The sequence below is a fragment of the Bos grunniens genome, chromosome 5 (genome assembly GCF_055505025.1).
Source record: "Bos grunniens cultivar Pamir isolate PY7600 chromosome 5, Bosgru_T2T1.0, whole genome shotgun sequence".
NCBI classification, from domain to species: domain Eukaryota; kingdom Metazoa; phylum Chordata; class Mammalia; order Artiodactyla; family Bovidae; genus Bos; species Bos grunniens.
In genome coordinates, this window is record NC_141169.1 from 26,429,751 (window position 1) to 26,453,927 (window position 24,177).

At 56.2% G+C, this 24,177-nt stretch overlaps 1 protein-coding gene across 5 annotated transcripts; it reads left to right on the forward strand.

The window, feature by feature from the left end:
* The first annotated feature begins 1,062 nt into the window (after window positions 1–1,062).
* ZNF385A (zinc finger protein 385A) lies at window positions 1,063–23,205 on the forward strand. 5 transcript variants are annotated; one of them, XM_086398950.1, is made up of 8 exons: window positions 1,063–2,340; window positions 8,747–8,879; window positions 16,452–16,562; window positions 18,621–18,783; window positions 20,651–20,893; window positions 21,255–21,424; window positions 21,602–21,697; window positions 21,854–23,205. In XM_086398950.1, exons 1-8 carry the CDS (start codon window positions 2,039–2,041, stop codon window positions 22,082–22,084), a joined length of 1,449 nt encoding a protein of 482 aa, XP_086255076.1. In that variant the 5' UTR covers window positions 1,063–2,038; the 3' UTR covers window positions 22,085–23,205. The 5 variants fall into 5 exon arrangements, with proteins under 5 accessions (XP_086255076.1, XP_086255079.1, XP_086255080.1 ...); XM_086398953.1 differs by having other exon boundaries at window positions 2,225–2,340; window positions 8,743–8,879; XM_086398954.1 differs by lacking the exon at window positions 1,063–2,340 and adding an exon at window positions 7,544–7,652 and having other exon boundaries at window positions 8,743–8,879.
* The last annotated feature ends 972 nt before the right edge of the window (window positions 23,206–24,177 follow it).

Below are 24,177 nucleotides of genomic sequence, written 5' to 3' on the forward strand. Positions count from 1 at the left end.
GGAGGCACAATACAATGTTGGAATTCCTTGGGTTCGGAAGTGCTGCAGATGTAACCCAGCACCAGTCTCTGTTGCTGAACTGTAATTCTCAGGCTCCAGTCTGTTTCCCCTTCCAAATCTCCCAGCCCCTCCAAAGCATGTCTGCCTCTCATCTTGAGACTTGAGTGATGCAGAGAGACGAGAGCAGGGGGAAGGCCCGAGTCCTAGCCCTGTCTGTGTCAGTGGAGATGGAAAGGAGGCCTGGGACGGGAACAGCAGCTGGGGGTGCGTAAGGGGGAGGGGGCTTAGGAGAGGCAGCTGGCAGGCGGGAAGCTGATCTGGGGGTCTCAAGTTTCTTGACATCAATTAGAGCAGCCGGCCTGGGCTCATTAGTAGCCCGGGGTGCAGGGCTCATCAATAATGAATTCACCCCTCACGCTGCCCCCTCCAGCTGCCTGCAAGGTCACCCCGCCCTCCAGCCAGCTGCCTCCCCTTGGCGAGCTAAGCAACCCCTCTTCTGAGACCCCTCTAACTCAGGGTCCTGGGGGATAGAGTGGGAGGGGGACAAAGCTGAGGGCAAAGGGGTCTTTATCACTAATCAACTATGTCTGATGCTGACTCTGGTTTGTTCTCGGGAGTCCGCCCAGGAGGAGAAAGAATAACAAGAGGCAAGGAGGGAGTATATGTGTGTGTGTGGGGGGGTGGATAACAAGAACTGGGAAGAGCAAGCTTGGTGATACGAGGCTGGAACAGCATGGTGGTAGGTCGGATCTGGACCACAAGGACAAACTCTGATGGGCAAGGAGACCCTACCTTCTCCCCCAAGGTCAGATTTAGGCACAAAGCCACAGTCTGCCTAGATCTCTGGGCCTCTGGATCAGAACAAGACCAAGGCATTAGGACCCTGAGAATTAACTTGCCTTTAAGCTGGAGCATCTCGGCAGGTACAGAAACAGATATATTTTTCAAACCAGATCAGTGGGGTGAGGACAAGAAACTGCTGAGGCCCAGAAACAGGAACTTAAACTTCCTGTACCTTAATTAGCCATATAGTCCTAAATTTCCTGCAGAACCCAGGAATGCCACGCTCCAGTCCCCTTCCTCTTTTCTAGACTATTCCAAGACGCCAGTCCCCCCACCTTCCTCCTGACTTCTGCCTCCCTGCCTCCACTCTCCCTAAATCCCAAGTGTTCTAGCTCCTAGTCACACCTACTTTCCCTCTGGCTGGGGCTGGCCTGAAGCTGGCTGCTTGGCATTCTGGGAAATCCTCCTGCCCTCCCTCCTGGGGCAGGTACAGACAGGTCCAGGCTGCAGCAGCTGCATCGTCTCCAGACACCTCGCAGACTCCCAGACTCCAGGCTCGTGCTGCGGTCCCAGTTGCCTGCCTTAGAATACATCCTGTTGGTGCTTAGAATACATCCAGTGTCCTGTCCTCTGCCCTGCCACCCCATTCTCCCCAGCACATACAGTCTGTTCTATCCTTCATCCTCTCCTCCACCTTATCAAAGACCCCCCACCAGGCCTCTCTAGCCCAGGCTCACCTTAGTGGGGAATGCCCTGGATAGACGGTCCCATCCCCACACCAATCCAGGCCATATCTACAAGGTTGAGCCTCAGTTCTGGATCTCCTGTCAACTCTGGTTGCCCTAATGATTTCAGGTGCAAGCATCTATTTCCACCTCTTTGGGTTCATTGATTGCAGTCTCTTCCCTCAGACCTTCTCTAGGACCTAGGCATTCAGATCCCAGCCAGAGATCAACCAGGATCCGTCTTCAACCCCATATTCCACTTCTGAGACCCAGCCCCCAGGCGTCCTGCTGCAGAGCCAGAGAAACAAACATTCTCTGCCCCCACCCTCCACTTCTGCCCAGTCCATCACTCTGGAGAGGACTCAGGTGTCCCATCCACCCTGGCCCCATCCCTCCCCACAGTATTTAGGCACCCCACCCCCACCGCATATCAACCCGTGGCCAGACTTCCCGCCCTCAGACTCAGCCCTTCCCGGGATCCCAGGCATCTTAGTTTCTAGCTTCCTGTGTCAGCACACACCGTCCTCTAGATGTCTTGTTCCCCAAGCCCTGGCTGCAGTGTCACCGTAAATCCAGGAGACTCAGGGGCGGCAAGTAGAAGAGAACGCGGGAGAGGGCGAGGAGCCGCCGGGACGCCCCTTCCTGGAGCCCTGGGTACCCGGGTCCCCCCTCCTCCCGTCTTCACCTGCTGCGGGCTCCGCCCCCGCTCCGCCTCGGCCGGCCTCTGCTCCTCCCCCGACTCCACCCCCCGTACCCCCAGCCCGGCCAGAACGGCCCCCGGGACAGAGCGACGCGGAACCCCCGGGCGCCTGGGTCCCCAGCATGATCCTCGGTGAGTGGGCTCTGCGGCTCCAGGCTCTTGGGTTCCTCTCAGTAGGTCACCCCCCAACCTCCCGCACCGCGGTGACTGCGGCCGCCCGTCAGCGACCGGTTCCCCCTCCCCCTTCATCTGGCTCCACATCTGGGGCCCCCTCCTTCCCCAAACTACCGCTTCTTCTCCCGGTAATCCCGGGAATGGTAAAGGGGGAGGCAGAGCCGAGTGAGACCCCAGCCCCACAATGAGCACATTGCGTATTCATGAGCCTCATGAATATTATATGACTGTCTACGAGCGGCTGGGGGAGGGGGCTGGCCTTGGCCTGGTGGAGTTGAGCGAAAGGTTTTGACCCGCCCCCCCTCCGCACCCCCACCCTTAGCTCAAACACTCCGACCCCCTTCTGGGCCCAGGATAAGAGGGAAAGGAGGAAGTGGGGGGCGGGCGGGGGTAGAAGATGGTGGGTGTAGCTTCGAGGTGTGTGTGGTGGGAGGTGGGAACCTGAGGGCTGAAGATAAGGGGTCTGGGGAGAAGCACGGGTGGAAACTGTCCATCCCAGGACCCCTGCGGCTTGGATCCTGCCTCCGCAGGATCCTGCCCCAACACGCCGGGACCTGCCCCTCTCTCTCCCAGCTCTGGCGGCCCGGGCCCTTCCTTCCCGGCTTCCTTCTTCTTCCTTCCTCCCCCACCCTACCTCCACCCCTGCCTTGGGCCGAGGGGCACCTTCAGAGGAAGGGGCGACGGAGAGCATCAGGATGGGGGAGGAGACTCCCGCGGGGCTCCGCCATCCCTTCAACCACAGCCACCCCAGCCTCATGACCTACATGGGAAGGGAGCCCCGAGTGGGGGAGGAGAGGACTCTCAAGATCCCGGCTCCAGGCCCCTGCCTCCACGATAGTCTACCGGTGGACTGCTGTGCTTTGTCCTCTAACCTCTGATCTCTGCCCTGGCTAGGCCGGTTCCTGGGCCCTGTTTGTGATGGGAGACTGCCCACCAGGTCAGGCACCTGTGGGCTCCCCGCCCCCACCGGGACACCTGGCTCCATGCTGGCGCTCCAGGGCTTGCCTGGCTCCCGCCTCAGCCCTCTGCTGGTGCCTCCTTGGCTCTTTTGCTTTTCTTCTTTGGCTTGACCCCTATTGACTCCCACTAGGGGTCTCTCTCCCCTCCTCCCCTCCTCCTTCCATCTCTTTCTCTCCCTCTCCTGTATCTCCTCACTCTCACCACTCCACATCTGCCTCCCTCCACCTGGCACTCCATCAAATCCATTAAATGAATGAGCGAACGGAGGCACGAATGACTGGTTGCTTGCCTTCCTTCCCAAGAGGATCTCTAGCAGGGAAGAGACTCCCCTCCCATCTAGACAATCCCTACCCTTGTGTGACCCCCACCAACATACTTGGACTCAGGTCCCCAGAGCACAGACTCCACATTCCTCCAACCTGTGCAATCCCCCACACCCTGGCCCCACCCTGGGCACGAACCCCAGAGGCAGCGTCACGCTTGTCTGGGACAGGCCAGTTGGAGCTGTGCTTCTCCTAGTCAATAGGCCCTGGAGAGGACCTCTGCTAGCACCAGACCAAGACCCCACCACAGGAGGAATGCCCGGGGCCACCAATTGGACCCCCACCACATCTCCCTGAGGACAGACACTGTAATTAACTCCCTCCTTGTGCCAAGCCCATAGAGCGGTGTGAAGCCTGGTGGGCCACACACCTAGCTCTCTTAGACAAGGAAAGAAAGAGAGAGGAAGCTGCCAGCTGGACCTCAGGCCCATTCTAAGGTTTTCAGGTTCTAAATGCTGAGGTCCACTGAAGCTGCGTGTGGGTGTCCTGCCCAGCAGGTGAGGCCCAGCCTGCTTGCTCAAGAACTAGACTGTGGGCCCAGGTTTAAGGTGGTGATTCTGGGCTCAGGTTCCCTATTCTGAGCTTTTCTTACGCTCCTCTGCAACTGGGCCCTTAGTGTGGTGTTGTGGGGGTTGGGGGCATTGAAGGAGGCCTCTCCAGTCAGGCTGGGGAAAATTTTCCAGGGGTCTTCCTTCTTCCTTTCCTGGCCACCTCCTCCCTTTAGGCCCTGCCCCCACCCACATCCACCCCAGGGTTATTAGGGATGATGTTTTGAGTAGTTGTTCATAATCATCCCCTTGTTGCTTTCATCTCTGACTTCAAAGCCTTCCCAGCACTCAGCCTGCCTCCTGCCAAGACGGGGAAAACTGAAGCAGGAGATAGATACCTGAGAGCTGGTCAAGAAAGCAAGATCCAGGGGTTCCAGGCTCTCCCCCCAAAACCCCCAGTTTTAAAAATGTCTGGGGTTTAGAAGAGACCAAAAGGCCTAAAGAGAAAAAAATGGATTAGAGATGAGATTCAAGTCCAGATACCAATCTCATTTCTCCTTTGGCCCCGGAGCATAATTCCCACTTTAACACAGTGCTGACCCCTTGTTTTTCACAGCCATGGGCCCTAACACATTTGCCACCCTCACCCCAAATCCTCTCTCTGATTTGAATCTCATCCCGGTCTAATCTCCAGACCAACACTAACCTGCAGCCCTACCCTAGCACCCTTCCTGGATCCTGTTCCTAGCAGACGCCGCCACTCCCAGAGCCAGCTCACGGCAGACATTCCCATTCTTTGCCACAGGAGCTTCAGGCCCCAGGCCCACCTAAGAGAGTCCAGGGCTGGGATTCCCACCTGGTCAGAGTTTCTGGGGAAGAGAGGAAGGAAAGGACCAGCCCTGAGTGGGATGGAAGGAGTCTGACCTGGCTTGGTTGTGGCTTGGTGCTGGAGGGGAAACCTGAACAAGATCAAAGTGCCTAGGGCCAGGTTAGGGCGCAGAAGTGGAAAGATGGACATGCATCCAAGGGACTGAGACCTCACCCCCCTAAAGTGGTTGGGAACAGTCTTTAATAAAGCATTCGGCTTCTCCCAGCAGAGTTGGGTGGGGCTCTATCTGCTGGAGGTAATTACTCTAATGAGTTTCCCTCTGGAGTGGCCTGTCCCAGCCAGGCCCCAGCTCCTCCCTGCCCTGCCTGACAGGGTGTGCACGCCCACAGGCCTGTGCACTAGCGCACACATACACACTCCAATTTGCTGTCTACCTCCTCTTCCTCCAAACCCCCCTGAAGCCCTCACCTAACCAGCCATCAGGAGCCCCAGATTTCCTGCTTCATTTCCTCTTGCGAAGCCCTCTTTATATTCTTGCCTTTCCCTCTTCCATCCCTAGTAAAGTGTGGTGCCTGAAAGCCCTGTCTGGAGCCAGCCAGCTAGATTCAAATGCCTTACTAGCTGTGTGACCTTGGTCAAGTAACTCCCCCTCTCTGATCTGATGGCCGTCATCTAAAAGATGAGGATTTGTTTATTTAGCAAACATTTCTTGAGCTTTCTTTGTGGCAGGCCAGCACTGTACATGGATTTGTTCTATCTTTTCAACAACTCCACTACGCAAGATACCATTGGTCTCTTTTGATAAAGGAGAAGTGAGACAGAGAGAGTTCAGGAAACAAGCTAGTCACCCAGCTAGTGAGCAGCGGAGCCATCCACAAGGAGGCGTGTATGTACAGTGCCTGGCATACAGTGGACCCTCAGAAAGTGGCAAGTTATTAATAAAGTTATTAATTATTCCTCTCCAAGAAGGAGAGGAAAGGACTGAGGCTTGGGCTACCAGACCAAGGGCCCTGTTTCTGCTCACTGGGTCCATAAAAGCTGCCGTCTGCCGCCCTTCCACCCCAGATCTCAGTGGAGTGGACCCAGGACTCTGGGAAAGAGACACACGAATCTCTAGCTGCCCATTTGGGTTCCTCACTTCACTGCATCCTTAGCTCCTTCCTCCCACTTCCCCTTCCCTCCCCCCACCCTTGGGCTCATGTCAGTGGAAAAGATGAGTTGCTGGCCAGAGGGAACCAAGTGGTGGCTACCCCTTTTCCTCCAGCCCCAGGAGGTGCATGGAACTTGTTCTCCGTTTCCTGTCCTTGGACAAGATGGAAGCCTTGCTCATATCTTTGCTGAATTCAGAGTTAGACTGGAGCACTTCGGGGTTATTAGCAAAGGAAGAATTTGCTACAGAGGGTGACGGATCTTCATTGAAATCTCAGCCCTGATACTTACAGGCTGTGTAATATCAACCAAGTCTTTGTAACTCTTCTGAGCCTAGGTTTCTTCATATGTCAAATGGTTAAAACCTAGTATTAGCTACCGCATAGAATGGTTCCCTCAGAGATGAAATGTGCGAATACTCAGAATGCCTGGATATATTTGTTTTTCTGTCGCCTTTTGCAGAACTCACCTCTCTCCTCTGAGATGGGTGTTTGAGGGGCGAGGACCTGGAGAGTCCTGAGCCAGGGAAAGGGTCAGGGAGCTGAGCTGCTGCCCTCCCTGGGGCCGGGGCAAGTGCCAGCCCCGAACCAGCTGCTCGGGGTGGGTGCTGGGTGCCGGGGACTCTGGGAGTGCTCAGGTTTCTCTCACCATTCCTGATGCCGCCCGGGGCTCGTTAAGGCTGCCCTGGCCTTGTGTGCCAGGCAGGAGGGGGTGGGCACAGAAGGGAGAAGCCACAGGGGGAACAGAGGGGAAGGGGAGATGGTCACCCTACCCCATCAGTCTGTCCATCCCTCTTTCTCCTCTCTCGTTCTCTGTTTTCTGGTCTTTCTGCCCTTGTCCCTAGCTCTGTGTCCAGCTTCTCTGCGGTGTTCTGTTTCTCCCTCATTTTACTCTCTTCACCTCTCCATTGTCCCCTATCCTCTTCTCTCTCAGCGTTTATGTCCCTTTTCTCAGTCACCTATTCCTGCTTCTGTCAGTCTTTCCCCTTCTCTCTCACTCACTTTTGTCTGCTTGTCTGTCTGTCTCTCTCCTGCCCCACTATCCCCTCTCAACCTCAAGGTGAGGAGGGAATGGATATGACTTACAGACCCCCAGCTGCCCAAGGGCCAAGGCTAAGCATCCCACCCTTCTCCTTCAGCCCTTAGATGTCTGCCGCCCAAGCTCCCAGCAGCCTTGACACCTCTCAGCCTCAGGCCCCTTGGCCACGCAGTCATAGCAGTGGGTGAAAAAGGCAGACCCCTCCAACCTTCCTGGACCAGCTCCCTGCCCCCAGCTGTGCCTGAGCCCTCCCCACCCCCTCCCTCTTGCCTCTGATTCCCCTAATCCCTGCTCCCCCGCCCTCCCCTCTGCCCCACTTTTCCAGGACTCTGATTGGCTGGTTCTACTGACTGGACTGGGGGGGGGGCTGGCAAGGGAGGGGGCAGGGGGCAGAACCAAGGGAAGGGGACGCTGTCAGGCCCAGGCCCCTGGGGGGCCAGGGCCAGGCCACTGCCTGGGGGCAGAGGGCACCAGACACTGAAGGTATGAAAGGGGGCCGTCTCTGAAGGGAGCAGGAAAGGATCTGGGTGAGGGGGGACCCTCTGCCCCAGTGAGGTCAAGGGAGGACGGGGCTAAGCTTGCAGCCTCCTGGGTTTGCCTTTGTTCCTGGGAACCCCTGGTGCTGGCAGGGGGTTGCTGGAGCCGTGAAGGGCAGCCAGAGTTCCCTGACCGGTGGACAGTGAGATCGCAGAAGGGAGCTGGGCCAGCGGAAGCCCAGAGGGGTCCTTAGGGCCTTGGGGACCACTCCGTGGAGCCTGGCCGGGCTCCTCCCATGGCTCTGGGGGAGGAGGTTTCAGGGAGGGTAGTGGCGTGGCTGGCCTGGACTTTCATTTCCCCTTGGGGTCAGACCCAGGCATTCCCCTCCCAGAGGCCAGTCACAGTTCCTCCTGCAGAGCCGGAGCGAACATTCCGGCAGCGACCAACAGAGGTGCCTGGGGAAGACAGACCAGTTGGGAGAAAGGGCTCTGAGAATGGTCCCAGGCAGCCCGCCTCCCAGAGCAAATGCCACTCGCTGACCCCAGACGTCGACAGTTCGTTAAGAATTACAGTTGGGACAAAATCATAACTCTATGGGGAGCCTGAAAGATTCAGCAGCCCTCCTTCAAATCCAGGTCTCAATAGTCCCCTCTAAGCAGTGGGATGAATCACTCACCTGACTGTTCTCCCTGGGGTAAGCCTTTGGGATTCCCTGGGGGACAGCAAAACCGGAAGAAGGGAGTGGCCAGGGGTCTGGGACTCCCAGTCCTGCTGGTCTGTCAGGCAGCCTGCAGATAAGGCCTGTGATCTTCCTGGGTTTGTAAAATGCCTGAAGGTCTTGGCTGAGGGAGGCTGGAGAAGGGGGAAGTGAAAATCACCCCGAAGGGAAGAACCACAGATCTGCACCCTCCCCCAGGCCCACAGGGCACCTTGCTCCATTGCTCCGGAGTCAGTCAGCAGGAGGAAGTGTGTGTAATGGGGGTCGGTGGCACTTCTGAGTTTGGGGGCCCCAGCTGGGGATTGGGACTGCCAGTCTTGGGTGGGGCTCCCAAGTGTCAATCTTCCTGCCCGACATAATGTTTTCTCTGCCCTTTAGGCAGCTTGAGCCGGGCAGGGCCCCTCCCTCTGCTACGGCAGCCCCCGATCATGCAGCCCCCACTGGACCTCAAGCAGATCCTGCCCTTCCCACTGGAGCCGGCACCCACCCTGGGCCTCTTCAGCAATTACAGCGCTGTAAGTAGCGACCTGCCTGTCTGCCTTTGCCACCCTCTCACCACCTGACTCCTTCTCTCCCTCGGATCCATCCCTGCCTTCTTCTCCTATTCTGTCTAATTCCTTATCTCAGGGCCCCATCCCTCACTTCTAGTCAGTTACAAGCATCGTTGACTTTCTGGTATACTATTGACAACAATATCCATAATAGCTAATAATCGCTGAAGTTCGGCTACGGGCCAGACACGGTGCTGGGTGTTTGATGTGAATCATCTCATTCAGTCCAGCTTCGAGAGAAGTCATGAGACCTAGATTGGGGGCAGTGACAAGGAGATGGAAAGAGAGACTCCACAAGGGTATAGGCAGCCTGTTTGTAAGCTCCATCTCTCTGGAGCCCACTGTTGGGGAGGGGAGGGTTAGTGCGGTAGGGCTTGAAGGGCCAGCTAAGTTGTCTAGATTTAATACAATATGAAATAGGGAGACATTATCCATTCTTGAGCAAGAGAGTGAGCTGGAGAAGCAGTGTTTGAGGCAGGTGAGTGGGGCAGGAGGGAAGAGAGCAAAGGCTGGAGGACGGTGGCCAGTCAGGAGGCTGGCCCTGCAATACCAACATTTGCATTGCACTTTGAGGTTTGCAAAGCATTTTGCATATCTCAGTCTTTATAGCAACCCTATGGGGTAGCTGCCATTTTACAGTTTTACAGATAAGAAAACGGGAATACTGACTATAAACAAGGTGCTGTCCAGAGCCTGCAGGGGAGCCTGGAGAGCCAGACTGGGCCCATGACAGCAGCAGAGTGAGCAGAGGAAGGGGGAGAGGTGAGGTGTTTCCAAGGAAATGTTGACAGGCTACGGTGACCAACCAGGGTTTGGGAATCTGGGGAGAAGAGAGAGGATGAGTCAAGGATGACTGCCGGTTTCAGGCCTCGGTGACTGAGACAAAGAAGTTACCTTGCCAGGGGCAGGGGATCGGAGGAGGAGGCTGGCCTGGGGTGAGGCTGCTGAACTCACTTGAAGACATGGTGAGTTGGTGGACCGGTGGGACACTGAGCCAAAAATGTCCAACAGACAGTTGGAACTTGGGGCCTGGAGAGTTGGCTGGAGCTAAAGGTTTGGGGAAAGTTCAGCTTTACTCAACTCAGATAACCCACCATCAAACCATATCCAGTTATAAGCATATTGAGCATCAACTATGCATCAGGCACTGCAGTAAATGGTTCTGTCATGGCCGTCATTGTTGTTTTGGCCACACTGGGTGACTTATGGAATCTTAGTTCCCTAACCAGGAATTGAACCTGGGCCCTCAGCAGTGAAAAAGCGAGTCCTAACCAGTAGATGTTTCTTTATATGTGATCTCATTTAATCTTCATCACTACCCAACAAAGTAGACACTATTATTCCAGTTTGATATATAGGAAGACAGAAACTAAGGCCCTGAAGGAATGTATCTAAGTTGACACAGTACGTGCCTAAGGTATGATTTGAACCCAGAGCATCTAACTCCAAAAGAGTTCTCTTTATACCTGCTGTTCCTTCCAACCTCTTCTCAGAGAATCCAAACCAACATTTGCATTGCACTTTGAAGTTTACAAAGCATTTTTCATATCTCAATCTTTATAGCAACCCTATGGGTTAGCTGCCATTTTATCCATGTTTTACAGACAAGAAAACTGAATACTGACTATAAGCAGGGTGCTGTCCTAGATATGATGGAGATGTGAGGGTAAATATAACATGCTCCAGTCCTAAAGATGCTTATATTCAGGGAAGAAGTATAGATGTGCATGAAATGATCTACAGTGCAAAACAGAGGAAGGGTTAGAAATATGGCAAAAGAGACAGTCACAAAAATTCAACTGAATGAAAAAAATTTTTGAGCACCTACTATGTGCCAGGCACTACACCGGGTGTCAGGGACACAGGACTCAGTCTGCTTGGAGAGCTCACAGTGTAGTAGGAAAGATAACAAGTTAGCATTTACCCTATAGTGTGAGAAGAGCTGTGCTGGAGGCATGCAGCTTGTAGGGCAGCCCAAAAGAGTATCAGAAAAGACTGGCTGGATGTAGTGAGGGACCAACTGGAGCTGAGCAGGGAGAAAAAAAAAAAACAGTGGAGGAAAAAGGGATTGAAGCTGGAGCAGGTGACGCTATGATTTGGGCTTTGAAGAATTATTAGTAGAATTTAGAAAGGGACCTCAGAGAATATTCCAGACTGAAACAAGGACTACAAAAGAGCATTTGAGAAACTGCAATTGATTGGATGTGACTGGAGCAAAAGGTGCTGAGAATACTTTCCCCCCAATTTGCATACCTGATTGACACTTAACCTCAGGTCTCCCATCATTGTCCCCATTTATTTTTTATTTTTTGCCACATCATGCAGCATGTAGGATCTTAGTTCCCCAACCAGGGATCAAACCCATGTCCCCTGCACTGGGTGCATAGAGTCTTCACCTTTGGACAGCCAGGGAAGTCCCCTTTGTCCCCATTTTATAGGCGAGGAAACACAGACCCAGAGAGTTTAAGTGACTTGCCCAAGGTCACAAAGCTACTTCGTCTATTCACTTGGATAATCCCAGGTTTCTGACTCCCTGGGTTCATGGTTCCACGGCCTCTGGTGGAGACGAGCCATGTAAAGCCAGGACCATGGATAAGCTTGGAGAGAATGTGACCAGATTTTGAGCAACACCAACTCTGGCATCAGACTGGCAGGCTTCGAACTGATGTTCTGAAAGTACTGGCTGTGTGACTTAGGCCAATTACTTAACCACTCTGAATCTCAATTTTACCAGCTGTAAAATAAGACAGCAATAGTACCAACTCAAAAGTTATTGTGAGAATTGTATTACATAATCATAATGCCTAGCATAAAGTAAGTTTTCAAGGTAAGCTGCTATGTTATTTCTATTGTTTTTATTTTATAGATGATCAGAGAGAGAAAGGTAGTTTGGCCAAGGCCCAAGCCTTGGGGAATATGCAGAACTAGGCAGTCATAACAGGAGGAGGCTCCAGCAAAGGAAATGGAGGAGCCACAGGAGGGGGTGGGGACAGAATTGGGTTTTTGTTGAGTTGGAGAAGCCAAGTGAGAGTGTGTGGCAGGCTGCATCAATAGTGTCAAATTCTGCAGGGGAACAAGGACTGCAGAAAAGCTGCAGACAGGCCTTGGCAGTGGTGTGCAGCAGTTAAGTACAGGGCTTTGGAGTCAGGCTGCCCAGGTTTAAATTCAAATCCCAGTTCAGCCACTTACTAGCTTATGACCTTGGGCAAATTATTTAGCCTCTCTAAACCTCAGTTCCCTCATCTATAAAATGAAGATAATAATAGTACTTACTTCCAATAGTGGTTGTGAAGATTAAATTAGATAATCCATGCAAAGAGCTCAGTCCACAGGCTGGCACATTCCAAGGGCTCAATCAACATTAGATGGAGGTGGTGATATTATTATTCATGGCAGAGTCTCTCCTTCGCTGCTCTAATACTTCCAGATCTCTCCTACTCTGGTAGTTCTTACTCTTTAGACCCCTCCCTGCATTACTCCTCCCTCTGCCCTTGAATATCCCTCACTGTCTCCCAAAGACAGCCTCTCTCTCTCCGCATCCTAGCCCCTGCTTCGCTCATCTCTCGGCCTTAGGTGGAACGGAGGGGAAGAGATCCAGAGATGAGAGAGCCGGAATCTCCTAGGATTTATCCAGAAAAGGATGAGGAAATGTTTGGGGGAGTGGGCTGCTCTGCCCTCCTGGCCCTCGTCCCGCAGTGCTGTCCCCACTGGACCGCCAGAGGGCAGCAAGTGCACGAAGCATAAGCTCTTCGGGACGCTGGTTCTCCAGCAGGTGGCGGGCGAGCGGAGCAGGTGGGAAGAGGTTAGGGATGATGTCCCCAGCCTGAGGTCGCTTCTGCCCTGGGCGACCCCAGCTCCACCATCCAGAGGAGTCACTAGGAGAGCAGTGCCTGGCACCTGGGTACCTGGGCTCCGTCTCCCATCCTTAGCAGGGGAAGTGACATGTAAAAGGGGCACCGGGGCGGTGTGCAGAGGGAGCAGAAGGGTCGTCTGGGGACTCGAAAGAGAAGCTGTTAGAAGAGCGAGGGTGGAAGGGGTGACAGAAAAGAGAAAGGTCCAAGCTAGAGAAACAGGGTCGGCCATGGGATTGGTAGGGATATAAGCCCCAGCAAAGTCCCCAGTGGAGGAAGCCCAGTGGGGCGTCTGGCCCATGCCGCTCACCAGGACCAGGTCTTCCTGGAACGAGTGTCTGGACATGGACACCCCGTCCTCTTTTCGCCCTAGCGCCCCTTTATCCCTCCCGAGATCCCTATCCCCGCCCCCGTGTTCGGCCCTCCCACGGCCCCGCCTCTGGGGCGGGCTCCGGGCAGGGCCGGCGCCGCCTCCCCTTCTCCCGGCCGGCCCGGCCGCACAGCCCCGAGCCACCCGGGCAACGAGCGCCGCGTCCCCGGCCTGCCCGGCCCGGCCCGGCTCGGCCTCCCCGCCCGGGTCCACCAACCCGGGCCATGGAGCCGCGTCCCCCGGGGTCCCGCAGGGTAAGCCACCCGGCCCCTCCTCTCTCCCTGGCTCCCGCCGCTGCCGCAGCGGCCCCCCCCAACCCCCGCCCCAATCCCCGCCCGCAAGCCCCTGCCCGACTCCCTACCTCTCCGCCTGGTCCTCGGGTTATCCGGCCCATCCCCCACGACCGGCGCGGCCCTAACCAATCTCCGGATCCCATCTGGCGCCCCGCAGCCTGCTGCCACCATACTGGATACCCTGGCCTCTGTTTCTCAGATCCTCGAAGTCCCCCAAATCTTAAGACTTCCCATCAGGTCCTACACCTACCCCCTGATTGCCACGCCGCTGCTCAGATCCCTAATGCAGCCCTGACCCCATCTCAGCCTTAGTCCTCTTCTTAGCATCCCTCCGCCAGCTTCCACCTGCTCTTTGGACATCTTCTAGCCCCCTCTCTTTCCTATTTCATTCTTCCTGCCCCTCAGGTCTCTCCATCCCCGAAATTCCACCCCCTTCCCTTTTTCGCCTTTATTTGGGGGGGATGGGGAAGTGGGGTGGCCAAACAGGGGCAGCGGTGCCATCAGATAAAGGGCAATGGAAGGAAATATAATCAGAGCCCCCCCCTCGTGTTCCTGATCTGGTTTCCCCCTTCCCTCCCCCTTGCCCTTCCTGATTCATTTTGCCCCAGCTTAGAGGAGCGATTCCCTTTCATGTCTGCTGTTGGAGGGCAGGTGGGAGGGGACTGTTCTGTGGACTTTTCCAGACAGCGTCTAGGCCAAAATCCTAGGGAAGGGGCTCTGGAGTGGGATGGGGTCTGGGAGACGCTGGCCTCCACCCTCCCCAGAGAGCCCTCATCTAGGTCACCAGGGCCTCTTGACCTTGGCCCGGAGCAGCACTTCAGTGGTTCACATTCCACCTGCGCAGGGATTGGGCCTAGGAGCCTTCACCTTCAGCCCGGTGTCTCCTCACTTCCTGGAGGACGGGGTGGGAAGGACCTACCTGGCTGGGTTGCTGCCCTCTTCTCTGCTTACCCCCACCCCTAGCTGGCGTTCATGGACTTAAACCTGAGGAGTGGGGTGTGCAAAGGAAAAGGCTCTTGCCCTGCAGGAAGGACCTAAGCGGGGGAGGGACTGTTGGCAGGGGATGGATGTTGGGACGGTCAACTCCCAGGTCATCCTCAGGGCACTGGTCCTCAGCCACCCTGGGGAGCAGGCTGAGGTGCTGGGTGGGGCACAGACAGAACCCAGAGCCTCTGTGTCCCCCTCTCCTTCCCACTTCTCTCTCACTACAGTTTTCTTTGACTTAGGTTTCCTGGCCCAGATTGGGTTTCTGTTTGGGCTGAATTCCATTCCCCACCCAGCATGTGAGGACGTCCAGGAGCTGAGGGGATCCCTGGGGCAGGGTTGGGGGTCCCTGATTAGGGAGGACTGTCGGCTAGGGGCTGAGAGTCGAGTGCAGTCATGTGTCTCCTCTTTGTGATTAAAGCCTGTCTCCAACTTGGTCTGTCTATCTTTCTGCCAAACACATCGTACATTCACACCGATAAACACACAGCTGAAGATTGCACAACCTGACCATTCATGGCTTCAGCAGATCCCCCGACACAGAAATGTTGATCCATAAATGATGTACACACAGCACGTGACACGCCTTCACACTCCACCCCTGCACAGATTGATCATAGCCTGCCTAGACACACACAGACACACCCAGTCTTCCCCTGTTTGGCTTTTCCCCAAAAAGGACCCAGGCTTCCAGGAGGTGAAGAGTAAGCCACTGAGAGGGACTGCTTCCAGCCATGGGCAAGCCAGGCAATGGACATTTGTCTGTCAGCCTGGTTATCTGAACCTGGCTCCTGCCTCTGCTACTGCCAAGTGGGGTGGCCTATTTCACAGGGATGCTGAAGCCCCTTTCTTGACATTAACCCCAAGCAGCCAGTGAGACAACTGAGGGGAGCAAAGAGGAGCCAGGATGTGTGGGCTCTCCAGACCGCCTTCTTCACCCTGCTCCGTGTTCCTGTCTCTCACCACTGCCTCCTTGGGAATCATGAAGACCTGGGCACAGGGAGGGCCTCGCCTAAGGAGCTATGGACACCCCCAGTCTCCAGCAACATTTTTTTCCACTCAATCCTAGGAGATAAGGTTTCAGCTCTCATTTGGTTCTAAGCTTATGAGAGATCACCCAGTCCTGCACAACCTCAGCTGCATTCCAGGCTCGCCTCTCCCCAGCCACTGAGGGGCCAGAAGGGAGGAGGAAGAGCAGGGAGGCAGTTATCATGCCTCTGGGCCCCTGGCTTCATCCCCTGATAGCAGAAAGCCTCAGAGAGAAACTCCCATCCTCTTCCCTCCTCATGTGAACTCTTGGCAGGACACTGCAAAGACATCTGCTGATCCAGGGTTGGGGCAGAGGCCGTTCCTAATCCCGCCCAGCCCCACAGCCCTGCCCTAGAAGCCCTGTGACCAGAGAGAGGGAGTTCAGAAGATGCCTGGGCTTCCTCAGGCCAGCCCGGCTTCTTAGCTTCCCCTTATTCCCCGTTATTCACTGGATCCACCTACTCTCGCCTGAGTTCTTTTACTCCCTCTAGAAACTGCTACTCTTAAGAGGTCCAGGGAGTGAGCATGTTAGGGCAACCTGGGGCTCAGAGATGGGAAGCTAGGAACATCTGTCTCCTTGGCTTGGCTTGGTTGAAAGGCCGGAAAAGGCTTTAGCTGAAGGCCCTAGGATCTGGGATGCTTTGGGGACTTCCTAAGTGGGCCTCTGGTGGATTAGCTCAGGAAAAAGGTCATGGTGACAGGATTCGATCTTCATGGTATAACAGATGGATGCAGGAGTCCAGGTTCAAATCCCAACTCTGCTACTGAAGCATGCTGTGACCTTGGGCAAGCCACTTCTACTTTCTGTCAAATGGGAGCATTGAGCCAGTGGCTTTTTCAGGGCCCTTCCAGTGCTATGAAGATTGGGCTGGGAGAGAATCAGGGAACCGAAGCTCGGGGCCTTCTGGCCCACTGAGGAGTGGGGAGGAAGCTCTGGGCACTTTGTTTCAGCCCAGCTGCTGCCACTGCTTGTGCTGGGTCCCTGGCTTACCCCAGCCTGCCTCCACAGATGGACCCTGTGCAGAAGGCTGTACTCTCCCACACTTTTGGGGGACCCTTGCTCAAGACCAAGCGGCCCATCATCTCCTGCAATGTCTGTCAGATCCGCTTCAACTCTCAGGTAAGATACCCAGCCACTCATGCATCCAGTGGGTGGGGCAGGTGGAACAGGGGCTGTGTGGCATCTTGTGGGAGGGTCAGGGCTGGGAGCTCTGGGTGAGGGGTGGGGATTAAGGGGGTCTCAAAGGATACTGCAGGAGGGGCGGGAATAATGGAAGCCCTCCGGAGGGACCAGAGATCTTTCTTGGGGGACTCAATTCAACTCCTAATGTTTCCAGATACTTTTCCCTCTCCCTGTAACTCAGGGACTGAGGCATTCCTGCCTCAGAACTTCTTAGAACGCAGGTGGCCGTCTGTGTCCGGGTGGGAGCGTGGCCTCTGGCCCGCTGGTCTCGGGTGTGGGGCTAATTTGTGTCACCGGCCCCCCTGCAGAGTCCGTGTTCCTTCCTTGTTGTTCAGTCGTGTCCGACTGCAACCCCAAGGACTAAAGCCTACTAGGCTCCTCTTGCCTGGAATTTTCCAGGCAAGAATACTGGAGTGGGTTGCCATTTCCTCCTCCAGGGGATCTTCCCCACCCAGGGATCAAACCTGAGGCTCCTGTGCTGGCAGGCAGGTTCTTTACCACTGAGCCACCAGGGAAGCCCAGTGCCCTCCTTGGCCTCTGCTGAACTCCTCCCAGCACCCCCCACTTCCCTCTAACCTCCTGATTTCCTCCTCTCTCCAAATCACACCCAAGGCCTGGCCCCTACTGCTCTCCTGTGGGAAAGTCTTTCCCATGGGAGAAGCCATCCAAACCTAGGTGTCAGAACTGATGTATCTGGCCTCCCAGATTATCCCCCTCTGGGGCTCCCTTTTCTATGGGTCTGTAGGGGACTCTGTGGGGTGCAGGTTCTGAGAGCTTTTGGAGAAAAACAGCACAGCCTCATTCTGCTGAGTAGGGGAAAAGAAAGCATGTTCTATTTCTCTCCCCAGTACACACACACACACCCACCCACACACACACACACACCATGCTGCCAGACTCTGCACACCACTGCCCCACCCTGGGCTGTCAGTCTTTTCCTGCCTATCCACACCTTTTATTTCTGCTTTACCCTGTCTGGATGTTTTTGTGGTTCCAGGATTGTGTATTCTTAGCAGAGGAGGCACGCAGGGTTGGGGTGGAGCCAGGACCAACTCAGATTTAGACTTCACCTTGACCTTGACCCCAAGAACCCCCTCTCTCAACCCTGGCTCCACTCACTGTGAGACTGGAGGGGCCAGGGCCCAATGGTGGGCAGCCCTCCCCTCTCTCTGCCCTCTCACTCCCCCCACCCCCACCCCCAACCAAGCAGCTCTGTTTTGACAGCTGTCTCTGTTGCTGTCTCTGTCTCCAGAGCTGGGCTTGGGGCCAGGGTCCTCCAGGGTGTCCACAGAGGCCTCAGGGAAAATGAGACCATGGGGGAGTATTCAGGGTAGAGCCCAGACTTCAGTGCTCCTGGGACTCTCAGCTTGAGCGTGGAAGCAGCAAAGCTGGATGCTGGGGCCAGGGGACACAGGCGCAGAGAGGAGATGCAGACTGGCTGGATTGCTTGGCCCCTCCCATTTCCCCTGTTGGAGCGAGTGGGCTTCCCAGGTGGTGCTAGTGGTAAAGAACCCACCTGCCAATGCAGGAGACATAAGAGACTCGGGTTATGTCTCTTCCCTGGGTTGGGAAGATCGCCTGGAAAAGGGCATGACAAACACTCCAGTATTCTTGCCTGGAGAATCCCACGGACAAAGGACCCTGGCTGGCTACAGTCTACGGGGTCACAAAGAGTCGGACACGACTAAAGCTACTTAGCACGCATAGACGTGAGTTCCCTTTCCCTCAGCCCTGGACAAGGTGGGAAGCCGGAGTCAGCAGCCAGGAGCTGGGTGAGGTGGTGGGGTAGAGCCCGGGCTAGATGGGGACTGAGGTTCCCCACAACTGAGCCCAGGAATAATCAGGGCTCCTCAGTGTGGGGCTTTACATATCCCTGGTGTGGGGAGAGCTTTTACTGTAGCCCGCTGAGACCACCCCAGGATCTGATAGATCCGTGGGAAGAACATTCAGATGAAAGGTGATCTCAGATTGCCTTCTCTTCCTCCATCTCTAAAGAGCCAGGCTGAGGCACACTACAAGGGTAATCGCCATGCCCGAAGAGTCAAAGGCATCGAGGCTGCCAAGACCCGAGGCAGGGAGCCCAGCGTCCGGGAACCAGGAGACCCAGCTCCCCCAGGCAGCACCCCCCCAAATGGAGATGGTGTAGCCCCCCGTCCAGGTAAGTCCAACACCCCGACACCCTTCAACGGATCTTGTCTCCTCCATTCTGTCCCCACTCCCAGAACTCTCCTTTGCTTTCATCTCTCTTCCTCAGCCCCCACCCCACCCCCACCCAAGGTGAGTCCTGCAGCCAAACACAGTGATGCAAAATTTCCATCCTGTCACCCCGACTCCCGCCCCAGCTCCTCATCAGAGTCCCCACTCTCTGTCCTCCCCACTGCCCAGTGACTCAGAGAGGGGCTAGGGTGAGGCCACCTGGCAGACTTCCTCAAGAAAACGAGAACCATCAGATGCAGGGAAAGGCCCCTTCATGGGGCAGAGGAACAGGGGAAAGAATCAAGATATCTGAGGGCCTGCCCACGGAGGCTCCCCGCTCCACCGGGGAGGACTGAGCCCAGGAAACCCAGGCAACTCCCTGGGTGATCTTGGGTAGATCTTTTGACCTCTCTAGGCCAGAATTTTCTTTCTGGGGACATGAGGGCCTGAGACTTGAAGATCTGTGAGATTCTTTCTCCCTCATGGCTGATGGCCATCCTCAACCATATTCCCAGCCAAGAAACCAGAAAGAAGGAATATCAAGACAGGAAGATCTGAGCCACCCCCATCCCCAGGATTACCACATCAGATGTCAGTCAGGGTCAACTTCGGGGAGACTCAGCAAACCCATGTTCTTGTCCTTGCCTGTCCTTCCTGCCCCACCCTAAGAATGAGAACCGGGAAACAGGTCCCCACTCTCACCACACACACACACACACACACACCGTCCTCAGGGATGCACGGATAGGGCAAGCAGGTGAGCTGAGTTCTACTTGTGTTCTAGCTGCTTCTTAGCCTGAACATCTTGTGTTCATTTGGTAATGTCTCTGTCAAAGGGGCTGACGATGGTGGTGATGTAGCTAACACTGCCTGTCTAGCACCATTCTCAATGCTTAATGTATACTACCTCACTGAGTTCCTGGGGTACCTCTCTAAAGAGATAAGGAAACCTGTCCTGCTTTTGAAAGCCAGGAGGCCTGTCCAGATTGAGATATGAGTGTGCTGTCTGGATTGGGACGGACATAAAGGATGGCAGAAATGAGGAAGAGAGGGGAAAAAAAAAAAAAGAAAGATCCCAGGATGGACCAACAAATGGACATCTGCATGGCTTAGGGGGGTCCCCTCCCACCAGCCCCCCATCCCCACCCCCGGCCTCTCCCTGACCCGGAAACTGGATCAGCCACTGGAGCAAGAATGGGAGCGCTTGAGTTTCCCCTGTGCAGAGGCCAGAACCCAGCGCTGAGGACTGGGGCCTGTGCATCTTTAATCGAGCCATGAATTATAGAGCAGCCCACATCCCTGTTTCTTCCCTCTCCGGTTCTGCTGTTTCTGCTTCCCTTTCGCCATGTCTGTGTGTGTCTCTCCCAGGCTCTCCTCACCTCGCTTCGGCCCCTTCCTAGAGTTCTTTGGCATGCCTCCCCAGGGACTGGGCAGGCCTCTGAGAGGGGGCTGGCCGGGCGGAAAGCCCAGGCTGGCTGGCAGGCCTTGGAGGGGAGATTCTTTGCTCCATGCCCCTCTCCCCCTGGCTAGACTGGCTGCCAGCTTCACCCTGGCTGAACAGGAGGCTGGTGGGTCTGGACCCGTCAGCCTCCCAGCTTACAAAGAGCGAGCCAGGCGCCGGAGTCTCACACCCAGCCTGCGGCAGCTGGACCACACGTGGCTCTGAACCACATGTGGCTCTGGTCCAGGACATGAGTGCATGCATGTTGTCACAGGGTGGGGACTCCTGGGCCCCTGCCCTCCAGGAAATGGGGGTAGGTCTCCTCCACATAAAGAATCTTCTCCAAAAGCTATCTGGGATGATCCCTATGTTTCTCCCCCAATGACAGTTTCCATGGAGAATGGAGTGGGTCCAGCTCCAGGATCCCCAAAGAAACAGCCTGGCTCCCCATCCCCTCCCAGCGTTCCGGAGACTGGTCAGGGTGCGACCAAGGGTGAAGGGGGGACTCCAGCCCCAGCTTCCCTGCCTGGGGGTAGCAAGGAAGAGGAGGAAAAGGCCAAGCGACTGCTCTACTGTGCTCTGTGCAAGGTGGCAGTGAACTCCCTGTCCCAGCTCGAGGCACATAACAAAGGTACGGACTCCCCTCCCGCCCCTGCAAGGCCCTGTCCTCACCCCGCTACTGCCCCCTACCTCCCAGCTCTGCGGTTTCCCCCATGCCTGACCCTCTAAGACCAGCCTGTCTCCCTCCCTAAGCATCTCCCTCATTCCTTAGCCCCTTGCCTCCTCAGTTTCCTCTCCACCCCCTCCCTACCTTATTTCTTGTAATTATGACCCTCCCCTGACCCACCTTTGAAAGGGCTGCAAGGGGCTTGGCAAACCCCCACACTTGATGCAGCCCCTCAATATTGTAATTGGAAATGTGGGTATTTGAGGCCTAGTAGGCCTGGAGAATTTTTCTCCATCCCTAACCCCCTGCCCTCTGTGGGCTCCAGGTACTAAGCACAAGACAATTCTGGAGGCCCGAAGTGGACTGGGCCCCATCAAAGCTTATCCTCGGCTGGGGCCTCCCACTCCTGGGGAACCAGAGGCCCCTGCCCAGGACCGAACCTTCCACTGTGAGATCTGCAATGTCAAGGTCAACTCGGAGGTCCAACTGAAACAGGTGGGTCTGAGGCCCTTCCCGAGAATTCTCGGGAGTACACCTGCTAAGGGGGAGCTTGGGGGAAGACATTTCCTCAGGGTCCCCCTTTAGTGCCACAGAAGGGGCAGGCCCAGGTGCTGAGGTGTGAGCTCCCTGTTTCCCCGTGGCTCACGGTCCCCTACCCACTGGTCCTTACAGCACATTTCCAGCCGGCGGCACCGAGACGGCGTGGCCGGGAAGCCCAACCCACTACTGAGCCGTCACAAGAAGCCTAGGGGCGCTGGAGAACTAGCGGTGAGGCCTGGACGATGGAAAATTTGGCCAAAGCAGGGGGGACCCGAGCGGGGGGGCGGGGAGGAGACGGAATGCCGGCCGCCCTGGGAGAGGTGGAGTTGGCCAGGCCACAGAATGACTATTCCCTCTCCCCTCCCCGCCCTCTTCCCCCTGCAGGGCACGCTGACTTTCTCCAAGGAACTGCCGAAGTCCCTGGCCGGCGGCCTGCTCCCCAGCCCCCTGGCGGTGGCTGCAGTAATGGCAGCGGCAGCAGGCTCCCCGCTGTCTCTGCGCCCGGCTCCAGCCGCACCTCTTCTCCAGGGACCGCCGATCACCCATCCCCTGCTCCACCCTGCTCCCGGGCCCATCCGAACTGCGCACGGACCCATTCTCTTCTCCCCCTACTGACCTGAAACCTGAACCCTGAACCCCCTCCCATTCAACACCCCCCCCCACCTCCAGCCGGGACCCAGGCCTCCGGGCGCCCAGCCCGCCCCTCCTCCCGGCACTCCTTGAATGATCTTTCTCCCTCCCCCCCACCCCGAGGTACGGGGTTCCAGGGAAGGGGAGGGGTAGCGGGGGAGGGGGGCTTCAGAAGGGGGGGAACACCCCAGATCTCAGGGAACCCCGCCCCCTGCCCTTCCCTCTCCCCTAGAAAAGGGGGGGCCGTCTCACCCCCGAGCCCCCTTGGAGACACCCCCCCTCCCAAAAGCCATGTCCATCCAGCCCTTCCCCCCCAACCTAGCACAAAACGGGGTTCACAAGCCATGGTCGGGGTCCAGGGGGCAGAAATGGATTTTCTTGGCAATAAGCGGACTCTGGGACTCCGGCGCCCCCTACCCCAAACTGAAGCGCTTCCGTGAACACCCCTGTCCTCCGCAGGGGGAGGGGAGCAGGCGGGATCCTGGGTCCCTCATAAGCACTTTGGTTTTACCGCCTGCAACCTCACTGTGCCCGCCCCGCATCATGCCCCAGCCCAGGTCTAGCCGGGCCCACGGGCAGCACTTAGGGGCATCTCTGGCATTTGGGTGGGACCAAGTAGATGCCCCTATAGACCCATTCCTTCACCTTCTTCCTTCCCAGTCCGGATTCCATTCTTTTCACCAGCACCCATCGCCCAAGGGGTACCAAGGGGGGCAAGGGGTGTCCAGTCCAAGCCCACCCCCGCCTCGCCTTCCGCAAAACTGTGAGCAAAAAGCAATAGAAGCCTCGCCCCCGCCCCGCCCCTTTCCGCAGGATTTGCAGTCTGTAGCCTCCTCCATCCCAGCTCCTAGACCTCGGCTGTCCCCTCCCCCCAGACACCTCCACTGCACAATTCGGGCGGGGTCGTGACCTTCCCTCCCTCCACCCCCTGTGCTTTCCGTATCGTCAGCCCTCCCAGCACCGACCCAGGAGAGGGACGGGCCCCACTGGCCTTTCCCTCCACATCAACTCTTTCTGCTTGACGATGTAGCAACCCCGGCCCCCCACCCACGTCTTCCCCTTTTCCCAGTCCCTGACAATAAAATCTGGATTCGTTGCCCTCCGTCCCCCAGACTCAGACTCTCAATCTTTGCCCGCTGTTTTGGGGAGCAATTCCATCAGAAGGGGTGTGTGTGTGTAAGATGGGGGGTGGGGGGCGGGGAACGGCACACAGGAAAGAGAGCCAGGAGGAGGAGGGGGACGGGAAAACCGAGCTGGGAGGAGGCAAGATTCGAGGCTCGCGCAAAGCGAGCAATACCCATCCCGCTCAGCCCCACTCCGGCCCAGCTCAAGTGTCAACTTGGCCCTGGGGAATCATTTCGAGTCCAGGTCTCGGATTGCAGCCACGGCTGTTGAGAATTCGTCGCAACTCCACCAGGCGGCGACAACGACATGGAAAAGAAAACCGCGGGGCTAAGACGCTCCAGTGCAGTGTCAGCGTCTCGAGGTCCTAGGGAGACAGGTGTCAGACCTGGTCTCAGACAAAGAAAGGATCCAGACTTTTGTGTCTCTAGTGGGAAACCCACGCCAGGGACACTCAAAGCACGGGGAGATGGGAGGAGGGACCTGGGAATCTGAGCTCTAGGCTCTACTCGGCTCCATAAAATAGTGACCTTGCGGTTAGTTCTCAACTTCCCCATCTGCAAAATGAGCAAGTTTGGGTCTCTTAAAAGTTCGTTTGATTTCATGGATCAACGACTAAAGAGCTGGGACCGTGCTGTTTACAATGATACTAGAATGCCTTCTCATCTGGTTCCCTAAGCGGTCTGTAGGACAGGAAGGCGCACTTCACTAACTGCCTCTCACATGATGCTGGGGGGAGGGGGTCTCTCCATCTTCAGAATTCGGCTCAACCACACACTCCCAAGAGCAGCCAGTGCTTCTGTGACCCATCTCCCTCTAGCCCTGCAGGGCAGCAAGAAGGTCAACAAAAAAGGCCAGACCGGAATCCAGCCTCTACGTGGGCTCATCCTGAGTTGCATCTTCTTTGCTCACTTCCACCTCTCTACCCACTTCCCAGTCTTGCGGAAGAAAGGGGG